We start from the raw sequence: 18262 nt of genomic DNA on the forward strand, positions 1-18262 counted from the left end.
GCAACTTTTAAACAAATAAAAGTTTTTGTAAAATTATTTACTAATGAAATGATTCTTCTCTCACTAGAAATTGATAAATTAAAACACATTTGGTCAACCTCAAAATAATGTTAATCAACTATCGATTAGGAATAAAAGTTCATTTATTGTTTTTAAACAGCAGATTCATATAAAAATCGAACGAGAACTCTTTAAAGAAACTAAAGTAAATACTACTATGCAAAAATAATGACTACGCGGCTAACTACTTCCGTGCTAGACTACAACGCAAATATGGAAAATTATTCCTTTCTTATAAAATTTTTACAAAAGTGAGTCGTACTCAAAAAAGACATGCGATTGTTGATAGTAAAACGCACCCATAATTAGAACTGTACGAAATCCGAACACCAAATAATATAAATTACAGTACCTACTTTTTGTTCCTTTCTGCACGCTTGGTCCATGTAGATGGAAATTGGCCGGCGAACATCGCGGATGCTAAATCAGAACTGTCATATACTTATAATGAGATTTTCTCGGTGATACGTAGAGGTGCGGAGAAACAGTCCTCTGGGTAATACTATCTATCTTCTAATCGCTTCGTCAACAGGAAAACCCTTATACAGTTGGTCGTGTGCTGAAGATAGCAAATGCTCCGTTCACTAAACGATTTCTGACTGTGTACTAGATACTCTACTCGACTGCGAATTACGCTTACATTGTGCTAGCAGAAAATGCTCTAGAATGGATGGCGATAATGGTGGTTACGACTTATATCGAATTTTTCTGAACAGTCCGCTTTCTGTCACAAAGGTGCAGACACTGCTTTCAATGCGTTTTTTTAATTTCCTTAATCCTAAAGTATACACTATCAATAGTCGACATACTCATTACCGATGCCTGTTTCACATTCTAAAATGATATCTGTTACAGCCTTCGAACGCTCTTTAATTAAAGAGAAAGGAATAGTCGTACATATCAAAAAGTTGTCTGTTGCCGTTTGGGATTTTTAAATGAAGTTGGTTCGATTGTTACATCATTGTATTAATTAATGTGACTGCGCTCGTTTCTCATTATCTAACTTTTTTGCGGTTCTATCTTTCCAGCGGTTTCGTCTATTATTAATTAGAAGTACGAATACAAAGATGGATTGTCGTATCGTAATATCGTACACCACCCCTAAAATCGGTACATCGAACTTTTCGTTTAATTATAAACGTCGATGCCGTAGCCTGCATTGACTGGGAATCATTTTCCAATAATAATTGTTAGCGTATAATAATTGGTGCATTCAATATTCTATTTCAACAAAATTTCACAATTCCGGTGGTAACCAAATTTGTGAATACCGCGTTTTGCAGTAACTGCCAATTAATGCACACACCATACTTTTATTGAAACGAGTAATTCTCAATTAAGTGCGCCGCCATTTATTGTTGTAATAAGTTTGTCAACTGGAGGGAAGATAATATAAAATGGGAAGGCAATAAAAATGCAAATGTTCGCAAACTTAGAATCTAAGAAAATTTGATTAAGTAACTAGAACAATAAAGATATTTAATTTTTATTCTGCTTGAGCATTCGTCGGCGAAAAGGTAAAGTTGTAAAGGGAAAAATTGCAGATTTCTGACGGCGAGGTTTTACGATTCCGAGCATAAAATGAATTACTTATTCCGGGTTTTTTAAAATGTAATTAATGACATTTATTAATAGGTCAAATGGAACATTTCCAATTAGTTACCTTGTATGGAATCGTTCACCCAACTTATACTTCATTATGTTACATAGGGCGTGTAATTAGACCTTTTCTTATTTGTATAGTACTAATAACTTTCAAGATTCGAGCCGTTTAAGGGTCGTATGATAATTAAAATACTTCTTAATAATTACCGAGCTTATTCTTTGTGGGCACAACAAAATGAAAAATGATTATATAATTAGGTAATATAAAAATTGGGGGAAATTAAAGTGCCAAAAATAAAATTAATGCAGTCGGCTGGTACAGATACTAATTTTGTAATTACATTGTAGCTTCTACCATGAAAATTAGAAGTCAAAGAACTTTTGGTAAAGTCCGCGTTTATGTCGTGTTTAGGGAATTTCACGATTGTTAGTTAGGAAATAACAGGTGAATTCAAACAGCCTTTGATTCTACTGTTCGAGGATCCGTATGTTAAAATTTTGCATGTGCTGCACATTATTGATAAACTCTTCAAAATTGGAACGACCGATTTGGATGAAATTTCTTAATTTATCTAACAGTTAACTATACAACAAATGCAGTAATGATGAAAGGAAATCCTAGTGGTGAACAATGTGGCCTGATAAAGAACTTGGCGCAAATGCATGTCCATTAACCTAGCAGAGCAAGGTCAGCACAACACAATCAAACATATTGCAAAATTAGGTGCTAATTAAGTGTCCTTAATAAAAGATTTAAGTTATTACATCGTCATGTGAAGTTCGTTGAGAAGTTTTTTTTAATTTGTCCGTCTTCGGAAAAAGTACGTATGTGTGTCGACCAAGCAAGTTGAGGCATGATTCTGTGAAATTCAGAAGCTGTCAACATTTGTGTGAGTTGAGTGCACTTAGTGCTCCTAACCTTTTACCATTAAATTATTTGAATTATTTAAAAAAAACCGTAAATAATTCAATATTTTTTTATTTTAATGATCGATCGCTTGCGTGCTGTGTAATATGTCCAAACGGGCTTTGTTAGTATTTCTTTCGTACAGCCATTCTGCTTTAATTCTTTCATGTGCGTCGAAATAAATTTTTGGCATTGTTATAGTTATTTATGGTATATGTGTGTTATATTACAAATAAGTCACGCGAGAAAAAAGTAAGCCCACGAGGCCGTCAGACCGAGTGGGGTTATTTTCTCAAGTGACTTATTTGTAATTAACACACGTGCACCATACAAAACTTTATCCAACACCTCCTCAAGCTGGTTTAAAACGTGGTAAATCTTAAAAACTGCGTGTTCCGCGAAAAGCTAGAGTGCATGGAATACAAAAGCAATAATTCGTTGCTATGGGGAATAATAAACAACAAAAAATTTAGTCAGAAAATTTTCTGAATAATGGCAGATTTGCAAGAACCCCTTTTTGTTCCTGAAGAAGTAATGAAACAGGCTGAGGCAGCATGTCTTAGTTTGCTGCCAAGAAAATACAATTACGACAAAGAGTTCCGCCAGTTTGAAGAATGGAGGGAACAGCAAGGTCTGAATGGAGTCAACGAAGAGGTCATGCTGGCTTATTTCCACAATTACAGAAGAAAATTGGCACCTTCTTCGATGTGGACGAAATATTCCATGGTAAAAAGTACTTTGAAGGTATATAAGAATGTCGACATATCAAAATATGGAAAACTGATAAGCTATCTGAAGAATGAAGCAAGGACTCACAAACCTAAAAAGGCGAAGACTTTGGAAAGAGAACATGTAGAGAAGTTTTTGACACAGGCACCTGATAGTAAATACTTGATGATAAAGGTACCGATTCATAATTTCTTTATATATTAGCTTTATGTTCATGTGTTTTGTATTTTTCTAGGTTGCATTGGTAATGGGGATATCAGGTGCCTGTCGTTGTGATGAAATCACCAAACTGACAGTTGATGATATTGAAGATAAGGGAGGATACTTATATGTCTCCATACCCGACTCGAAGACAAATGTGTCACGAAGTTTTACTATCATGACAGAAGGATTCTCTATAAACATTCTGGAGCTGTACAGGAAATATGTTTCTTTGAGACCCAAGAACGTTCCACACCGCAGATTTTTCGTGAATTACCAGAAAGAGAAATGCATTATCCAGGCAGTTGGTATAAATACCATATCTAAGGTACCCCAGGCAGTTGCTTCCTTCTCGAACCTACCCGAAGCCCACTCATATACTGGACACAGCATGAGACGTGCGTCTGCAACTCTTCTGGCAAACGCAGGAGCCGATATAACAACACTGAAACGCCACGGTGGATGGAAATCGTCCACGGTGGCCGAAGGCTATATCCAAGATTCAGTCAACAACAAAATCGATATAGCCAAAAGGATTCAAGGAGGCGCCAAAAAAAGTCGTTGATATTCCGTTAGCCTCGACTTCCTTCTCGAATGAAATGGATTGTGTTTCTGTTGAAAATTCTTCCGACATACTTCATGATTCCAAGGCAACATCGAAGAAGAAAACGATTTCCTTTAATTTCAATATCAATGTGAATTTAAATTAGATTTTTGTGTTGATTTTGTCAGAATAATTAATAAAAGAATGTTCCTGTACTTTATCTTGCTAGTGAGTTATTTTACGTCCAGAGTGGGTTATATTATACCTTACTCGTTTAATTTCGTCATGATAATGACTGGATAACATAGAGGTGTTGGATAAATCAATTAATTGTATGTTTATTTGAATCCAAAGTGCGGCCCAGATAGGGGTTTTCAAGTCAGATTATTTCTAAGTATTAAAATAAAACGCATCTTTCTACGTGGTCGTAGTACTGAGATTTAAAACTCTCGGACGCAGGGATTTCATGTAGGTATACGCTGAATTTTTCTGTAAAAATGAAAATTTCCCTTTACTTCTGAGTTCGCACCTGGTTCACTATCGAACACATTTGATTATAGCATCAGGAGGCTCAGAAAAATAGTAAGTGTCAATCTGACATATCTTTCAATGTGCATCGAATTTTTCGAAGTGCTTAATTTTACTCTCTTTTACAACTCATCACTGTATCATGCCCATTAGAAAGAAACATGACGATAGCGTTCTCAAGCCAAATAAATATCCGGACATAAACGATGTGATATCGACCGTGTTCGGTGAGAATATAACTGCGGCGCTCAAGGAGCTTGGACAAAGACGCGGAAAGTATACCAAACATCTCGAAAAGGAGACTGAAAAGACAAAGCTCAAGTCGGAGGATGTGCGACCGGAATATCCTAAGATTGCCAAAAAGAAAACGCCTCACGAATCGCTCTATAATATGGCCTTATCTTTACCGACTACTCCAAACACGAAATACTTGGATCGCGCAATTTGGAAAAAGTTGTCTTGTAAGGGTTTGGAGAAAGTGTACCAGGAATGCTTTTGGAAACTTGTTGACGAGGTTCGGGAAGGATTTGTAAATGTTACCCATCAAATTGGTGTTGTTTGCGTTGTGAAACCTCCGAACGATTCCATTGAAGGCCATCAAGATATTCCGCCATACAAGCACGATGGAAGAACACCCCTCTATAGTAACTTTCTCAAAACGGTCGAGAAATTAAACACCAGGTTAATGATAACTCATCCTTTAATGAGAAACATTTTCAGAATGTGCACACAGGATTTGCCCGAATGTCTGTTCACTCTGACAGCGTATCGAGATAGAACGTACGATATTTCGGAATTGTATCCTACATTCGATGAACAAATTAAGAAAGCGCGGGAGGTCATTCTTACGTGGTACAGGCACGTTGTCAATTACGTTCAGAAACATTCCAAGTTTTCCAAAAAGTTACAAAAGGTAATTTACTCGTGCGGCACCAAGTTAATGGGAACATTTCTGACCAAAACTATACGTACTACAATTGAACACGTTATCGAAGTAACAGAGTGTGGAGAAAACATGCCATTCATAACCATGGATATGCACTACGATAAGAAAATTGTTCTTCGACCATCTCTTCCTAAAATTTGTCATTTGTACGTGCAACTTGTTGGGAAAATAATTTCGATTGGGAAAGATTTACCGTCATTGGAGTCGTTGTGTTTCCCAGAGTTCGAATCGGTTTCAATTCCAATTTTCGTAGGCTCTGACGTGAGTGAGTTTTACGAACGTCGCGTAAAGTATAACATTGTTGCGCTTTTCGCCCCCGTTAATATGTATGTTAAGACCTTAAACGCGGAGTTTGCGTGCGTGTATTTGGAACGGGAGAAGTGGAGTAGTGAAATTTTGCCGGATGACCATAACGACGCCAGTCCTGTGGACTACATCCGTTCGGGTAGTATTTTTAGAAAGGATTCGGTGATTCCTTCGGATTTTAGTGACTTTGCACGATCGGGTAGCGAAAGCAATATGGTTGAACGGATTCGCAGGCAGTCGAGCGTATTTGTCAAACGTTTTTCTATTGCGCCTGGTCAGGAGGCTTCCGGTGATTTGGGTCACCTGTTTGAAGAATTGGAGGAGGAAGACCATGATGATTCTTTAAAAGAAGAGATATCCTTTGAGGAAGGTTACGCGAAAGTGGCAATTTACCGCTCTTACCTGGATAGATTGGCAGTTATGATAGACATTGAACATTACTTAGTTGGTCAGTTGGTGCAATCTTCTTGTAGGGATGCCATATGTAACGCTATCAATGATATGATATACAAAGTCGCGCGGAAGTTGGTCATCCAGCATACTTGGCTGAATGAAGACATCTGCGAACAGTTCGAAATGATTAAACTGAGAGCACTTACTGTGCCACAAAGTTCCGAGGAATTAATGGAGCAAGGCGCTTATATGGTTTGGGCAGCAACCGACCATCTTAACGATCTGACTGAGAGGCTGCACCTTTCCGTTCAAGTCATTTGTAATCTAGCGGAAATGATAACTTTAACATGGGAGCACATGGATTTGAATTCCAAGACCATGAAATGGATCCACGACATCAAGCCAATAATCGAAAAAAACGCTTCCATATACGAATCGGTCAAGTCTGAATTTGAAGATAGGCTGCAGAGAGCAATTACGAAGCTACATCGAGACATCGAAATCTATTTCCCCTTGTTAGATGCGTTGAACCAAATGGACGACGCGGCCAATAGCAGATCGTACATTTTGCAACTAGCGCCTTTGATGGCCAAAGTTCGTGATTTCGACAACCTTCTTGTTTGGATTAACAAAGAAGAGCGAGTTTTTAAAGTCGCATTAACGGCCTGTCCCGATCTGAGAGCCATTCAGGCACACTTGTATCCGTTCTATCGGCTCGTCAAGGTTTGCCTAACGATAGTAAGAAAACAGGACGCGTGGATGTATGGCCCTTTTGAATTTTTGAATTTTTCCGAAGCCGAAGCCATAATGGAGGATTGTTTCAAAGAACTCCAAAAAACGCAAAAAACTTACAAGTCTAAAATCAAGCTCTCGAATCAGGAGAACGTCTACTTAAAATTTTCTGGTAGTGTCGATGATTTGGATATTCTGAAACAGCCCTCTCCATTGAAGTTGTGTGCAAAAGCTCTTCAAATGATAAAAGACTTCAGGCCGAATCTAAACATGATGAACATCATGTGCAACGACGCAATGTTACAACGGCATTGGGACGACATGTCGGATATCGCCGGATTTGATATAACACCAGATGCCGGAACGACGCTGGCCAAATTTATGAATCTGGGTATAATACACGAAATCGACAAATACGAGGTTATCAGTAGTGGTGCCATTAAAGAGCGACAACTTTTGCAGAACCTCATTAAAATGCAGGCCGAGTGGGACACCGTAATGTTTAAAACTAGCGTTTTTAAAGATACCGGAATTAACATTCTGACAGCTCTGGATGACATTCAAGCCATTTTAGATGAACATATAGTAAAAACGCTCACCATGAGGGGATCAGTTTTCGTTAAACCGTACGCGGCCCAAGTAGGTGCTTGGTACGAAAAGATACTGCGCGTTAATTCGACTTTAGACGAATGGGCCAAGGTGCAGGCGCAGTGGCTATACCTCCTCCCAATTTTCTCGTCGAAAGACATCGTTAGCCAAATGCCAGAGGAGGGCCTAATGTTCAAGGAGGTCGACGGCATTTACCGACGCTATTTGAATCTCATTGTGCGCGAGCCGAAAGTGATCGATAGCGCACCGCAACCTGGTCTTTTGGAGAACATGCAACTCTGTACGAAAATATTGGACAAAATTAACGAGGGAGTTACGGCGTACCTCGAGAAGAAAAGGGTGTATTTCCCCCGTTTCTTTTTCTTGTCGAACGACGAAATGCTCGAAATATTATCCGAGACGAAAGATCCGCTGCGCGTGCAACCTCACTTGAAGAAGTGCTTTGAGGGTATTAATTGCTTAGAATTTGACCACGCACTCAAGATCCATGCAATGTTCAGCGGGGAGGGTGAGAAGGTTCATATACTCGAAGTAATCGATACGGTGGCAGCGCGAGGTAGCGTCGAGAAGTGGTTGCTACAAGTCGAAGGTGAAATGATCGCCGCCGTTCATGACCAAATCTTTCAGAGTTGGACGGCTTACCAAGAGACGTACAGGACGGAGTGGGTGACACATTGGCCGGGGCAGGTAATTCTCGCGGTCTCGCAAATATTTTGGACTCTCGATATCCATCAAGCACTAGGCGCACAGTCACAATCTTCCTTTAAAGATCTGCTGAAACAGCTCAAAATCGATCTGAATGAGATTGTCGCTTTAGTGCGGAGCACGACGATAAGTAATCTGACGAGGATTACTATTAAAGCTCTGATTGTCATCGATGTACACGCAAAGGACGTTGCCGAAGATTTGTATGATAAGAACGTGAAGAACGACATGGAGTTTAAGTGGCTCGCGCAGTTGCGGTACTATTGGGAGGAGCGCTGTATGGTCAGGATTATAAACGCCACGGTGAAGTATGCCAACGAATATTTGGGTAATAGTGATCGGCTTGTTATCACGCCATTGACGGATAGATGTTATCGCACGCTTGTGGGTGCCTACTATCTACACTTAAATGGCGCACCTGAAGGTCCTGCTGGCACTGGTAAAACAGAAACGACAAAGGACTTGGCCAAAGCCTTAGCTGTGCAGTGCGTGGTCTTCAACTGTTCAGACGGCTTAGACTATAAGGCCATGGGGAAATTCTTCAAGGGTCTTGCAGCTTCGGGGGCGTGGGCCTGCTTCGACGAGTTTAACCGAATTGACGTTGAGGTGCTCTCTGTGGTCGCTCAACAAATCCTTTGCATTGTGCTAGCAGTTCGCGCGCACGCTGAGAAGTTCGTGTTCGAAGGAACAGAATTAAAGTTGAATCCCGGATGTTACGTTTGCATCACGATGAACCCGGGGTATGCCGGTCGATCCGAACTGCCTGACAATCTGAAGGTGTTATTTCGCACCGTTGCAATGATGGTACCGGATTACGCGATGATCGGCGAAATTTCTCTGTATTCCTACGGTTTCGTAGACGCGCGAACCCTCTCCGTGAAGATCGTGACCGTTTATCGACTATGTTCTGAACAGTTATCGTCTCAAAATCACTACGATTACGGAATGAGAGCTGTGAAATCTGTATTATCTGCTTGTGGCAACAATAAGCGCAAGTACCCAGATGAAAACGAAGATATCTTGCTCCTGAGGTCAATCTTGGACATTAACCTGGCCAAATTCTTAGCCCATGACGTTCCCTTATTCGAGGGTATCATTTCCGATTTGTTTCCTGGCGTTGTTTTACCAGAAGTAGATTATTCCTCGTTTGAAAACTGCATACGGATCGGTTGCGAAGCTCGCAACTTGCAAATGAAGCACTGCGTTGTCCTGAAGATCATTCAAACGTACGAAATGATGATCGTTCGCCATGGCTTTATGTTAGTGGGCGAACCATTCGCGGGGAAAACAATGACTCTGAAAGTGTTGGCCGAAGCCTTGAGTCTTCTATCGCAACAAGGCGAAAATCAATTGCCCGTAAAGTATCAGTTCATTAACCCCAAATCAATTACGATGGGACAATTGTATGGACAATTCGATCCAGTTTCTTACGAATGGTTTGATGGTGTTGTGGCTACGTGTTTTCGCAACTTTGTCATGGACACGTCGCCGGATAGGAAATGGGTCATATTCGATGGACCTGTTGATGCAGTTTGGATAGAGAATATGAATACGGTACTGGATGACAACAAAAAGTTGTGCTTGATGTCTGGAGAGGTAATGGCCATGACTAATGTAATGTCGATGATCTTTGAAGTAATGGACCTGTCTCAAGCATCTCCGGCAACTGTAAGAATTGTTTTAATCTGCGTGTATTGAACAGGTTCTTTTAGGTGTCTCGTTGTGGAATGATCTACATGGAACCGGCGACGTTGGGTTGGCGTCCCCATGTGGAGTCTTGGCTTCCCACATGCAGCACTGAGTGGACATCTGGACGTGAGGATTACATTTTCGCAATGTTTGACTGGGTGGTACCGCCGTCTTTATACTTCATCCGTAAGTTTTGTAGACAACTTTGTTCAGCCGGTGACGTCAATTTGGTTAAAAATATGATGCAAATTATGGAGATGATTTTAACTGATGGATGTCGGGAGTCGACAAGGAAAGAAGAGGATTTTAAATACATGCATAACTGGATTCAAGGCGCTACAGTTGTGGGCATGGCTTGGGGACTAGGTTCCATCTTGGACACCTCATCTAGAGAAAAATTCGACGAGTTTTGTAAAACTCTTCTTCGAGGAGAAGACGAGGAAAATCCATATCCACTGATCATAGACAAACTGGAAATCCAACTACCGCACGACGGACAGTTGTTTGACTACTCCTTCATTTTCCGGAGCAAAGGATCGTGGAAATATTGGCCCGATATAGCGAAAGGGTTGAGAGTCGAAGAAGCTGCTAACATCCAGCAAGCGTTAATACCAACCGTGGATACCGTCAAGTACATGTCTATGATTGAGTTACATCTAAAGTATAAGTTGCCTGTCCTGCTAGTCGGTCCGACTGGAACGGGAAAAAGCTACTACATGCAAGACTTGCTGATGAACAAATTAAACCAGGAGCAATACGAACCCGCATTTGTGACTTTCACTGTGAAGATATCCGCGAATCAAACTCAAGACCTGATTGTTTCGAAGTTAAATAAAAGGAGGCGTGGTCACTATGGACCTCCTGTTGGCAAGTTGTGCATCATATTTGTAGATGACATGAATATGCCGGTTAAAGAAGTGTACGGGGCGCAACCACCCATAGAGTTGCTAAGGCAGTATTTCGACCACAAGAATTGGTACGATATCAAAGACACCACCCCATTATATCTACATGATATCTTAATAACCTGCGCCATGGGACCTCCTGGCGGAAGTAGACAAGACGTGTACGCCAGATTTCTGCGACATTTCAGCATTTTCTCCATCAACGAATTTTCCGAAGACACGATGTCGAAGATTTACTCAAACATTCTTTTACTGGGATGGAAGAACAACGGATTCCCGAGTGATATAATCAACGTTGTGCAGCAACTGGTATACGCAACTTTAGACGTTTACAAAGCGGCGATCAAAAACCTACTACCGACCCCTGCCAAAAGTCATTATATATTCAATTTGAGAGATTTTTCCAGAATAGTATGCGGGTGTGCGATGTTACGAAAGGAGTCTGCTGACAACAAGACCATATTCCCCAAAGTTTGGACGCATGAAGTGCTTCGCGTCATATACGATCGACTAGTAGACGATAACGACAAGAATTGGCTTTTCAACAAAATCAAGACCTCCGTCAAGTCCTTTTTTAAAGAACATTTTGAACAAGTATTCGAGAATTTGAAAGACGAAAATGGACAGATCACAGAAGCGTGCTTGCAAAACTTGATGTTTGGCACGTATTTAGACACAGAGGCCAGCGATGAAGATGCAAAGTACGAAGAAGTCGTAACGGCCGAGTCCTTTTTAAATGTTGCACGTGCATCTCTAGATGAGTATAACTCCACTCATAAAACGAAAATGGATATAGTATTGTTCAAATACGCTCTGGAGCACTTGTCTAAAATTTGTCGAATCTTGGCAATGCCCAGCGGTAGCGCCCTACTGGTTGGGGTTAGCGGATCGGGACGACAGTCACTGACGAAAGTCGCCTGTACAATCACCGGCCATTCATTTTTTCAACCAGAAATCACAAAGAACTACGGAATGAACGAGTGGCGGGATGACCTTAAGAGAGTCGTCAAGGAAGCTGGGGGAAGGGGAAAGCAAACTATCTTCCTATTCACCGAGGGGCAAATCAAGGAAGAAGGATTTTTGCAAGACATCGACGGTTTACTGAACGCCGGAGAGGTCCCAAATATATTTCAAATAGAAGAAAAGCAAGAAGTTATGGAACTATGTCGGCTCGCAGCTCAAGGGGGCAATAGAAACTTGGACATTAGCGCTTTGGCTGTGTTTTCCTACTTCATCAAACGCACACGTGAAAAACTGCACATGATATTGTGTTTTAGTCCCATAGGTTCATCATTTCGATTGCGACTTCGATTATATCCCTCGCTAGTGAACTGCTGTACCATTGACTGGTTCCAAGATTGGCCCGAAGATGCACTGGAAATGGTCGCTCACAGTTGGATGGGTGATGTTAATCTCGATAACGCCGTCAAAAATTCTGCAATAATCGCCTGCAAATATTTCCACGTGTCTGCTAGAAGAATTTCTAACGCGTTTTTCACGGAAACCTCTCGAAAGTCCTACATCACGTCGGCATCCTATTTGGAACTGATTAAGATATTTACAGAGCTGACCAATAAAAAGCAGAAGGATCTACTGCTCGCCAAAAGTCGGTATGTGGTCGGTTTAGAAAAACTGCAGTTCGCTGCGGAACAAATTTTCGAAATGCAAGTGGATTTGGAAGCCTTGCAACCCGAACTGAAGGTGATGAGCGGGAAGGCTACCCAAATGATGGAGCAGATCGCTAAGGAAACCATAGAAGTCGAACGTGCCTCGGCGCTTGTCAGAAAGGACGAAGAAGTGGCAAACGCGCAAGCCGCCGAAGCTCAAGCTTTGAAAGCGGAATGTGAAGCCGATTTGGCATTAGCGATTCCGATATTGGAGGAAGCCACAGCTGCACTAAACACCTTGAAACCTGCAGACATAACCTTAGTTAAAGCAATGAAGAATCCCCCAGAGCCCGTCAAGTTAGTAATGGCGGGTGTCTGTGTTATTAAAGATATAAAACCAGACCGACTACCCGATCCAGCGACGGGTAAAAAAATTTTAGACTACTGGGGGCCGAGCAAACGAGTTTTGGGCGACATGAACTTTCTTCAATCTTTAAAAGATTTCGATAAGGATAACATAAGGGTGGACATTATGGCGCAAATTCGTAAAGAATATTTACCTCACAAGGACTTCAAGCCTGAAATTGTAGCTAAAGCTTCAAGTGCCGCGGAAGGTCTTTGTAAATGGATTATAGCGATGGATATGTACGATAAGGTTATCAAGGTAGTAGCCCCTAAGAAGGCCAAATTGAATAAAGCCGAGGAAGACTATTCTGCAACTATGGCAATTTTAATGGAGAAGAAATCTCAAGTTGCAAAGTTGGAGGAGAAGTTGGCCAATTTGAACGAACTGCTCGAGGAAGCTTCGGCTAAAAAACAGGAGTTGCAGGATCGCGTAGATTTGTGCGGCAATAAATTAGTACGTGCCAATCAGCTAATTGGTGGTCTGGGAGGTGAAAAAACCCGATGGACGCTCGCCGCAAACGGATTGCAGAACTTGTACGATTGCTTAGCGGGCGACATTCTCTTATCATGTGGAATGATCGCCTACCTCTCTCCGTTTACGATGCAATGGCGACTTGACGCACTGGAAGACTGGTCAAAGTTCGTCCGAAGTATGAGCATCCCATCTTCCCCAACCTACGATTTCGCCGCAACTTTGGGAAGCGAAATTAAAATTCAAGATTGGTACATCGCCGGATTACCTCGCGACGCGTTTTCAACGGGCAACGCCATCATTCAAGACAACTCGAAGCGTTGGTCTTTGCTAATAGATCCGCAATCGCAGGCGAACCTGTGGATCAAAAAGATGGAAAAGAAAAACGACATTCGCGTAACCAAGTTTTCCGATGGTAATTATATGAAGGTTTTAGAATATTGCGTGGAATTTGGAAAACCGGCGCTGGTCGAAAATATTCGCGAGGATCTCGAGGCGCCTTTAGATCCGCTACTGTATAAATCATATTTCAAACAAGCTGGAATGATGGTGATCGCACTCGGTGAGAATATCATCCAATACCATAAGAATTTTAAACTGTACTTGACCAGCAAAATGAGGAACCCCCATTACCTCCCGGAGGTGTTTAACAAGGTGACGATTATCAATTTTGCCCTTACCATCGCTGGGTTGGAAGATCAGTTATTGGGAATTGTGGTGGCGAAGGAGCGGCCCGATTTGCAGAGAAAGCGAGAGGAACTTATAATTGAGAGTGCCGAAAATAAAACTGCTTTGGCAAATATTGAAGAAATGATTCTGAGAACGCTGTCTGAATCTCAAGGTGATATTCTCGAGGATGAGAGTGCTATTCGAATCTTAGACCAATCGAAGGCGATATCAATTGACATCATGAACAAGCAGGTCATAGCTAAAGAAACCGAAGAAAAGATCGAGCTCTTTCGTTTGGATTATAAACCCGTGGCTACCCACTCCGCTGGTTTGTACTATTGCATTTCGGATCTCCCTAACATTGACCCTATGTACCAGTACTCCTTGGGGTGGTTTATCAATTTATACGTTAGCTCGATCGACACGGCCAGTAAATCGCGCGAGCTGAATAAACGTATAGGGTACTTGCAAGATAATTTTACTTACAACCTCTACGCGAACGTTTGCCGGTCTCTCTTTGAAAAGGACAAATTAATGTTCTCCTTTTTGCTTTGCGTGAAGATTATGCTGTCAAAAAACAAAATAGATGAAAGGGAGTATACTTTTTTGATTACCGGGGGCATAGACGTCGACAATCCTATTCCCAATCCATCGTCTGGATGGCTTAGCGCCAAGTCTTGGGGGGAAATTTGTCGCTTGGACAGTGTGACGACCTTTGGAGGTTTTCAAAAATCGTTTGCTCAAAATTTATCTGCTTGGCAAGCGCTGTACGATTTGGTCGAACCACAAAACTCGCCGCTACCTGCGCCCTGGGATACGAAGTTGACATCCTTCCAAAAACTTCTAGTAATCCGCACGCTTAGACCCGATAAAGTAACGGTGAGTATTTCGAAGTACGTGTGCGAAGAGATGGGTACAAAATTCATAATTCCTCCGCCTTTCGATATTGCAAAGTCTTTTGAAGAGTCCAGCTGCGTTTGTCCCCTCGTGTTTATACTATCCGCCGGAACGGATCCGATGGCCGCACTACAGAAATTTGCCGAAGTGAAGGGTTACTCCGATAAGCTTAGGTGCATATCTCTGGGCCAAGGTCAAGGGCCTATAGCGCAGGCTTTGGTAGAACAAGGACAGGATGAGGGATCTTGGGTATGTTTGCAAAATTGCCATCTCGCCGTGTCCTGGATGGTACCTTTGGAGAAACTGTGGGAGGGCTTAGATTTTGCTAATACACATAACCACTTCCGTTTGTGGTTAACCAGTTACCCGTCCGACAAGTTTCCGGTTACTATTCTTCAAAATGGCGTCAAAATGACGAACGAACCGCCAACAGGATTGCAACAGAATTTGCTGAGGTCCTATATTAACGACCCGCTAAAGAATGAAGCGTTTTACACTGGGTGTCCAGGACGAGAGCTAATGTTCGCTAGATTGCTTTACGGCATTGCGTTTTTCCACGCCGTCATTCAAGAACGAAGGAGCTTCGGGCCCTTGGGTTGGAATATACCGTACGGTTTTAATGAATCTGATTTCGATATATCGGTGCAGCAGCTTCGAATGTTTATTAACGAGTATCAAGATGATCCCTACGAGGGAGTTTGTTATTTAACCGGCGAATGCAACTACGGAGGAAGGGTAACGGACGACTGGGATCGTCGCCTGATTGTGACATTGCTGCAGCATTACCTAAATCCCAGAGTCGTGCTGGATCCGAATTACTCATTTTCGGATGTTGCCAGCTACTACACCATTCCGAAGAAACCCGATTACGACGTGTACATAGCGCACATCACTTCACTGCCACAATTTCATCCGCCTGAAGTGTATGGGTTACATAGCAACGCGGGCATAACACGCGATTTACAGATCTCGTATTCTCTACTGAACGCCATGATCTTGCTGCAAGGAGAAGGGACGTCGGGGAGCGGCGACGAGGATGTTTTTCTAAATTTGGTTACGTCCGACATTCTCTCCAAGTTGCCTAATAATTTTGACCTGGAAGCAGCAAAGCATAAATATCCTGTGATGTACGGAGAGTCGATGAACACCGTCTTGGTGCAAGAAATGGAACGTTTCACCAAATTACAGAACGAAATCCGTAGCTCATTGCAAAACATACAGAAGGCGATAAAAGGCCTTATCGTGATGACTCCCGCACTCGACATGTTGCAAAGCTCTCTACTTTTGGGACGTATACCCGCAGCTTGGGCCAAAGTCTCGTATCCCAGCTTGAAATCGCTTCCCAATTACATATCCGACTTTGTGGATCGCATCAACTTCCTCGACAACTGGTTTAAGCACGGCAAACCGCAAAACTTCTGGCTATCGGGTTTCTTCTTTACTCAAGCGTTCCTAACGGGCGCGAAGCAAAACTACGCCCGAAAGTACGCCATACCCATAGATCAATTAACTTTTGATTTTGAGGTTTTCAAAGTGACGAGCACGGATCACGCTCCTAGCGATGGAATTTACGTTTACGGTTTGTACACCGACGGCGCCAGGTGGAATGTCGAAAAGGGCGTGTTAGCAGAACTGTATCCAAAAATTTTGTACGATAGTATGCCGCTGATTTGGTTAATCCCCATTAACGTAGCGCAGTACGTCGAATCGGGTAGATATAAGTGTCCACTTTATAAGACGTCTGAAAGAAGGGGGGTACTTTCTACGACTGGACATTCCACTAATTACGTGTTACCGTTTCTTCTGAATACTGATAAGCACCCTTCTCATTGGATTAAGCGGAGTGTTGCTTTGTTGTGCCAACTTAATTGACGCACTCATTTTTCTAGTTGTACACGGTTTTAGTATGTATTATCTATTTACACCTGTATTTGAAGTAATATATAAATATTTCTTTGTTTATGCCAATTTCCGTGAAGCGCGATTTCCTTAGATGATTAAATCTCGTGGAAATGTAGGCCAAACGCAAAAGAGCGAAAAAATGATTGATCCGGTTTTGAAGGACCAACTTGTAGTTGGAGTAGGCATCGTGTGAGCCGAAAATTTTTTTGTTAATTTTTGTAGATGGTTTTTTTACAAAAACAAATAGAAATTGAAAAGTCGAGTTGTTGGGGCAGTTTTCTGAAAGCTTCAACTGTAGTTCATAGAAGAAGAATAGAATGAAAAAAGTAATATGAGCGTTATGAGCTCGCACATACTATATTATGGGTTCATTATTATACTTCCAAACAATACATGGTGGACTTTTGAACAGCTTTTATAGTTTATTAGTTATGAATTAAAATAAAAAATATCTCTTTCTTGTTCTTTCTCATTTTTTTGCACCTCATATCTTGAAATGTATTTGCTGATCGCAAAAGTGTAATAGGTTTTTTCTATTGCAAATTTCGCAACACCCTGTATTATAATAACCACCTAGTGTAACTTAAACGAGGACGAGTTAAAATGTATTGATACAAAATGCTTCTCAGACAACGTAAAAACTCATACGTACATTACTTGAAAGTTTAGGTGTTGGAGTTATTGATCAATTATTCAGTTGCTACGTTTCATATTGATTAAATAATGAAATGAAAACAGTTCCTAGCGTTTACACGATGTTTCTTTTTTGGTTTATGGTACGAGTACTTATTTACTCATAAGTGCATGTCTTTCTATATTAAAACGCGTATCCGTAATCCATAGTGAGTTTAAGTGCGACAAGTTAAGTGTGAACGATTTCTTTTTCAACCATGCCCTTTCGAAAGAATAGGGTGGGGACCGCGTTTGTACCGAATAAATATCCCGATATTAACGACGTGGTCTCGACGGTATTTGGGCCCAATGCGGCCGCGGCCGTCAACGATTTGCATTCGCGAAAAGGTAACTATTTCAGGAGGTTGATTAACGAGGTGATAAAAACGAAATTGCGAAGTAGGAAGGTGACACCCGAGTATCCCAAAGTTGTAAGCAAAGGTGATCCGCACACGAAGATCTTCGAGTTGGCTTTTGCCTTGCCCACGACCTGCAATACGAAGTACTTAGATCGGGCAATTTGGAGCAGATTGGCGTGTAAAGGTTTGGAGAAGATGTATTCGGACAGTTTCTGGCAGTTGGTGAACGAGGCAAGGGCGGAGTTTGTAAGAGTCATGCATCAGTTTGGAGTTATTTGCGTTGTAATTCCTCCTGACAGCTCCGTCGAAGGACATTTTACTCTCCCGTGTTATAAGCACCTGGGTAGAACACCATTTCACTCCACCTTTCTGAAGATTATCAAAAGGTTTGAAAAAAGACTCCTGATAACGTTTCCTCTA

General features: G+C 41.6%; 2 protein-coding genes across 2 annotated transcripts in view; both read left to right on the plus strand.

The window, feature by feature from the left end:
• LOC116176819 (polypyrimidine tract-binding protein 1) overlaps window positions 1–18262 on the plus strand; it is a 280865-nt gene that overhangs the window by 28936 nt on the left and 233667 nt on the right. The gene's annotated exons all lie outside the window — the stretch shown is intronic.
• Window positions 4601–17175, plus strand: LOC116176814 (dynein heavy chain 12, axonemal-like). Its single transcript, XM_031495600.1, has 2 exons — window positions 4601–9933; window positions 9978–17175. Exons 1-2 carry the CDS (start codon window positions 4717–4719, stop codon window positions 16779–16781), a joined length of 12021 nt encoding a protein of 4006 aa, XP_031351460.1. The 5' UTR covers window positions 4601–4716; the 3' UTR covers window positions 16782–17175.

This window comes from Photinus pyralis, unplaced genomic scaffold, assembly GCF_008802855.1.
Source record: "Photinus pyralis isolate 1611_PpyrPB1 unplaced genomic scaffold, Ppyr1.3 Ppyr1.4_LG7, whole genome shotgun sequence".
In the NCBI taxonomy this organism is placed as follows: domain Eukaryota; kingdom Metazoa; phylum Arthropoda; class Insecta; order Coleoptera; family Lampyridae; genus Photinus; species Photinus pyralis.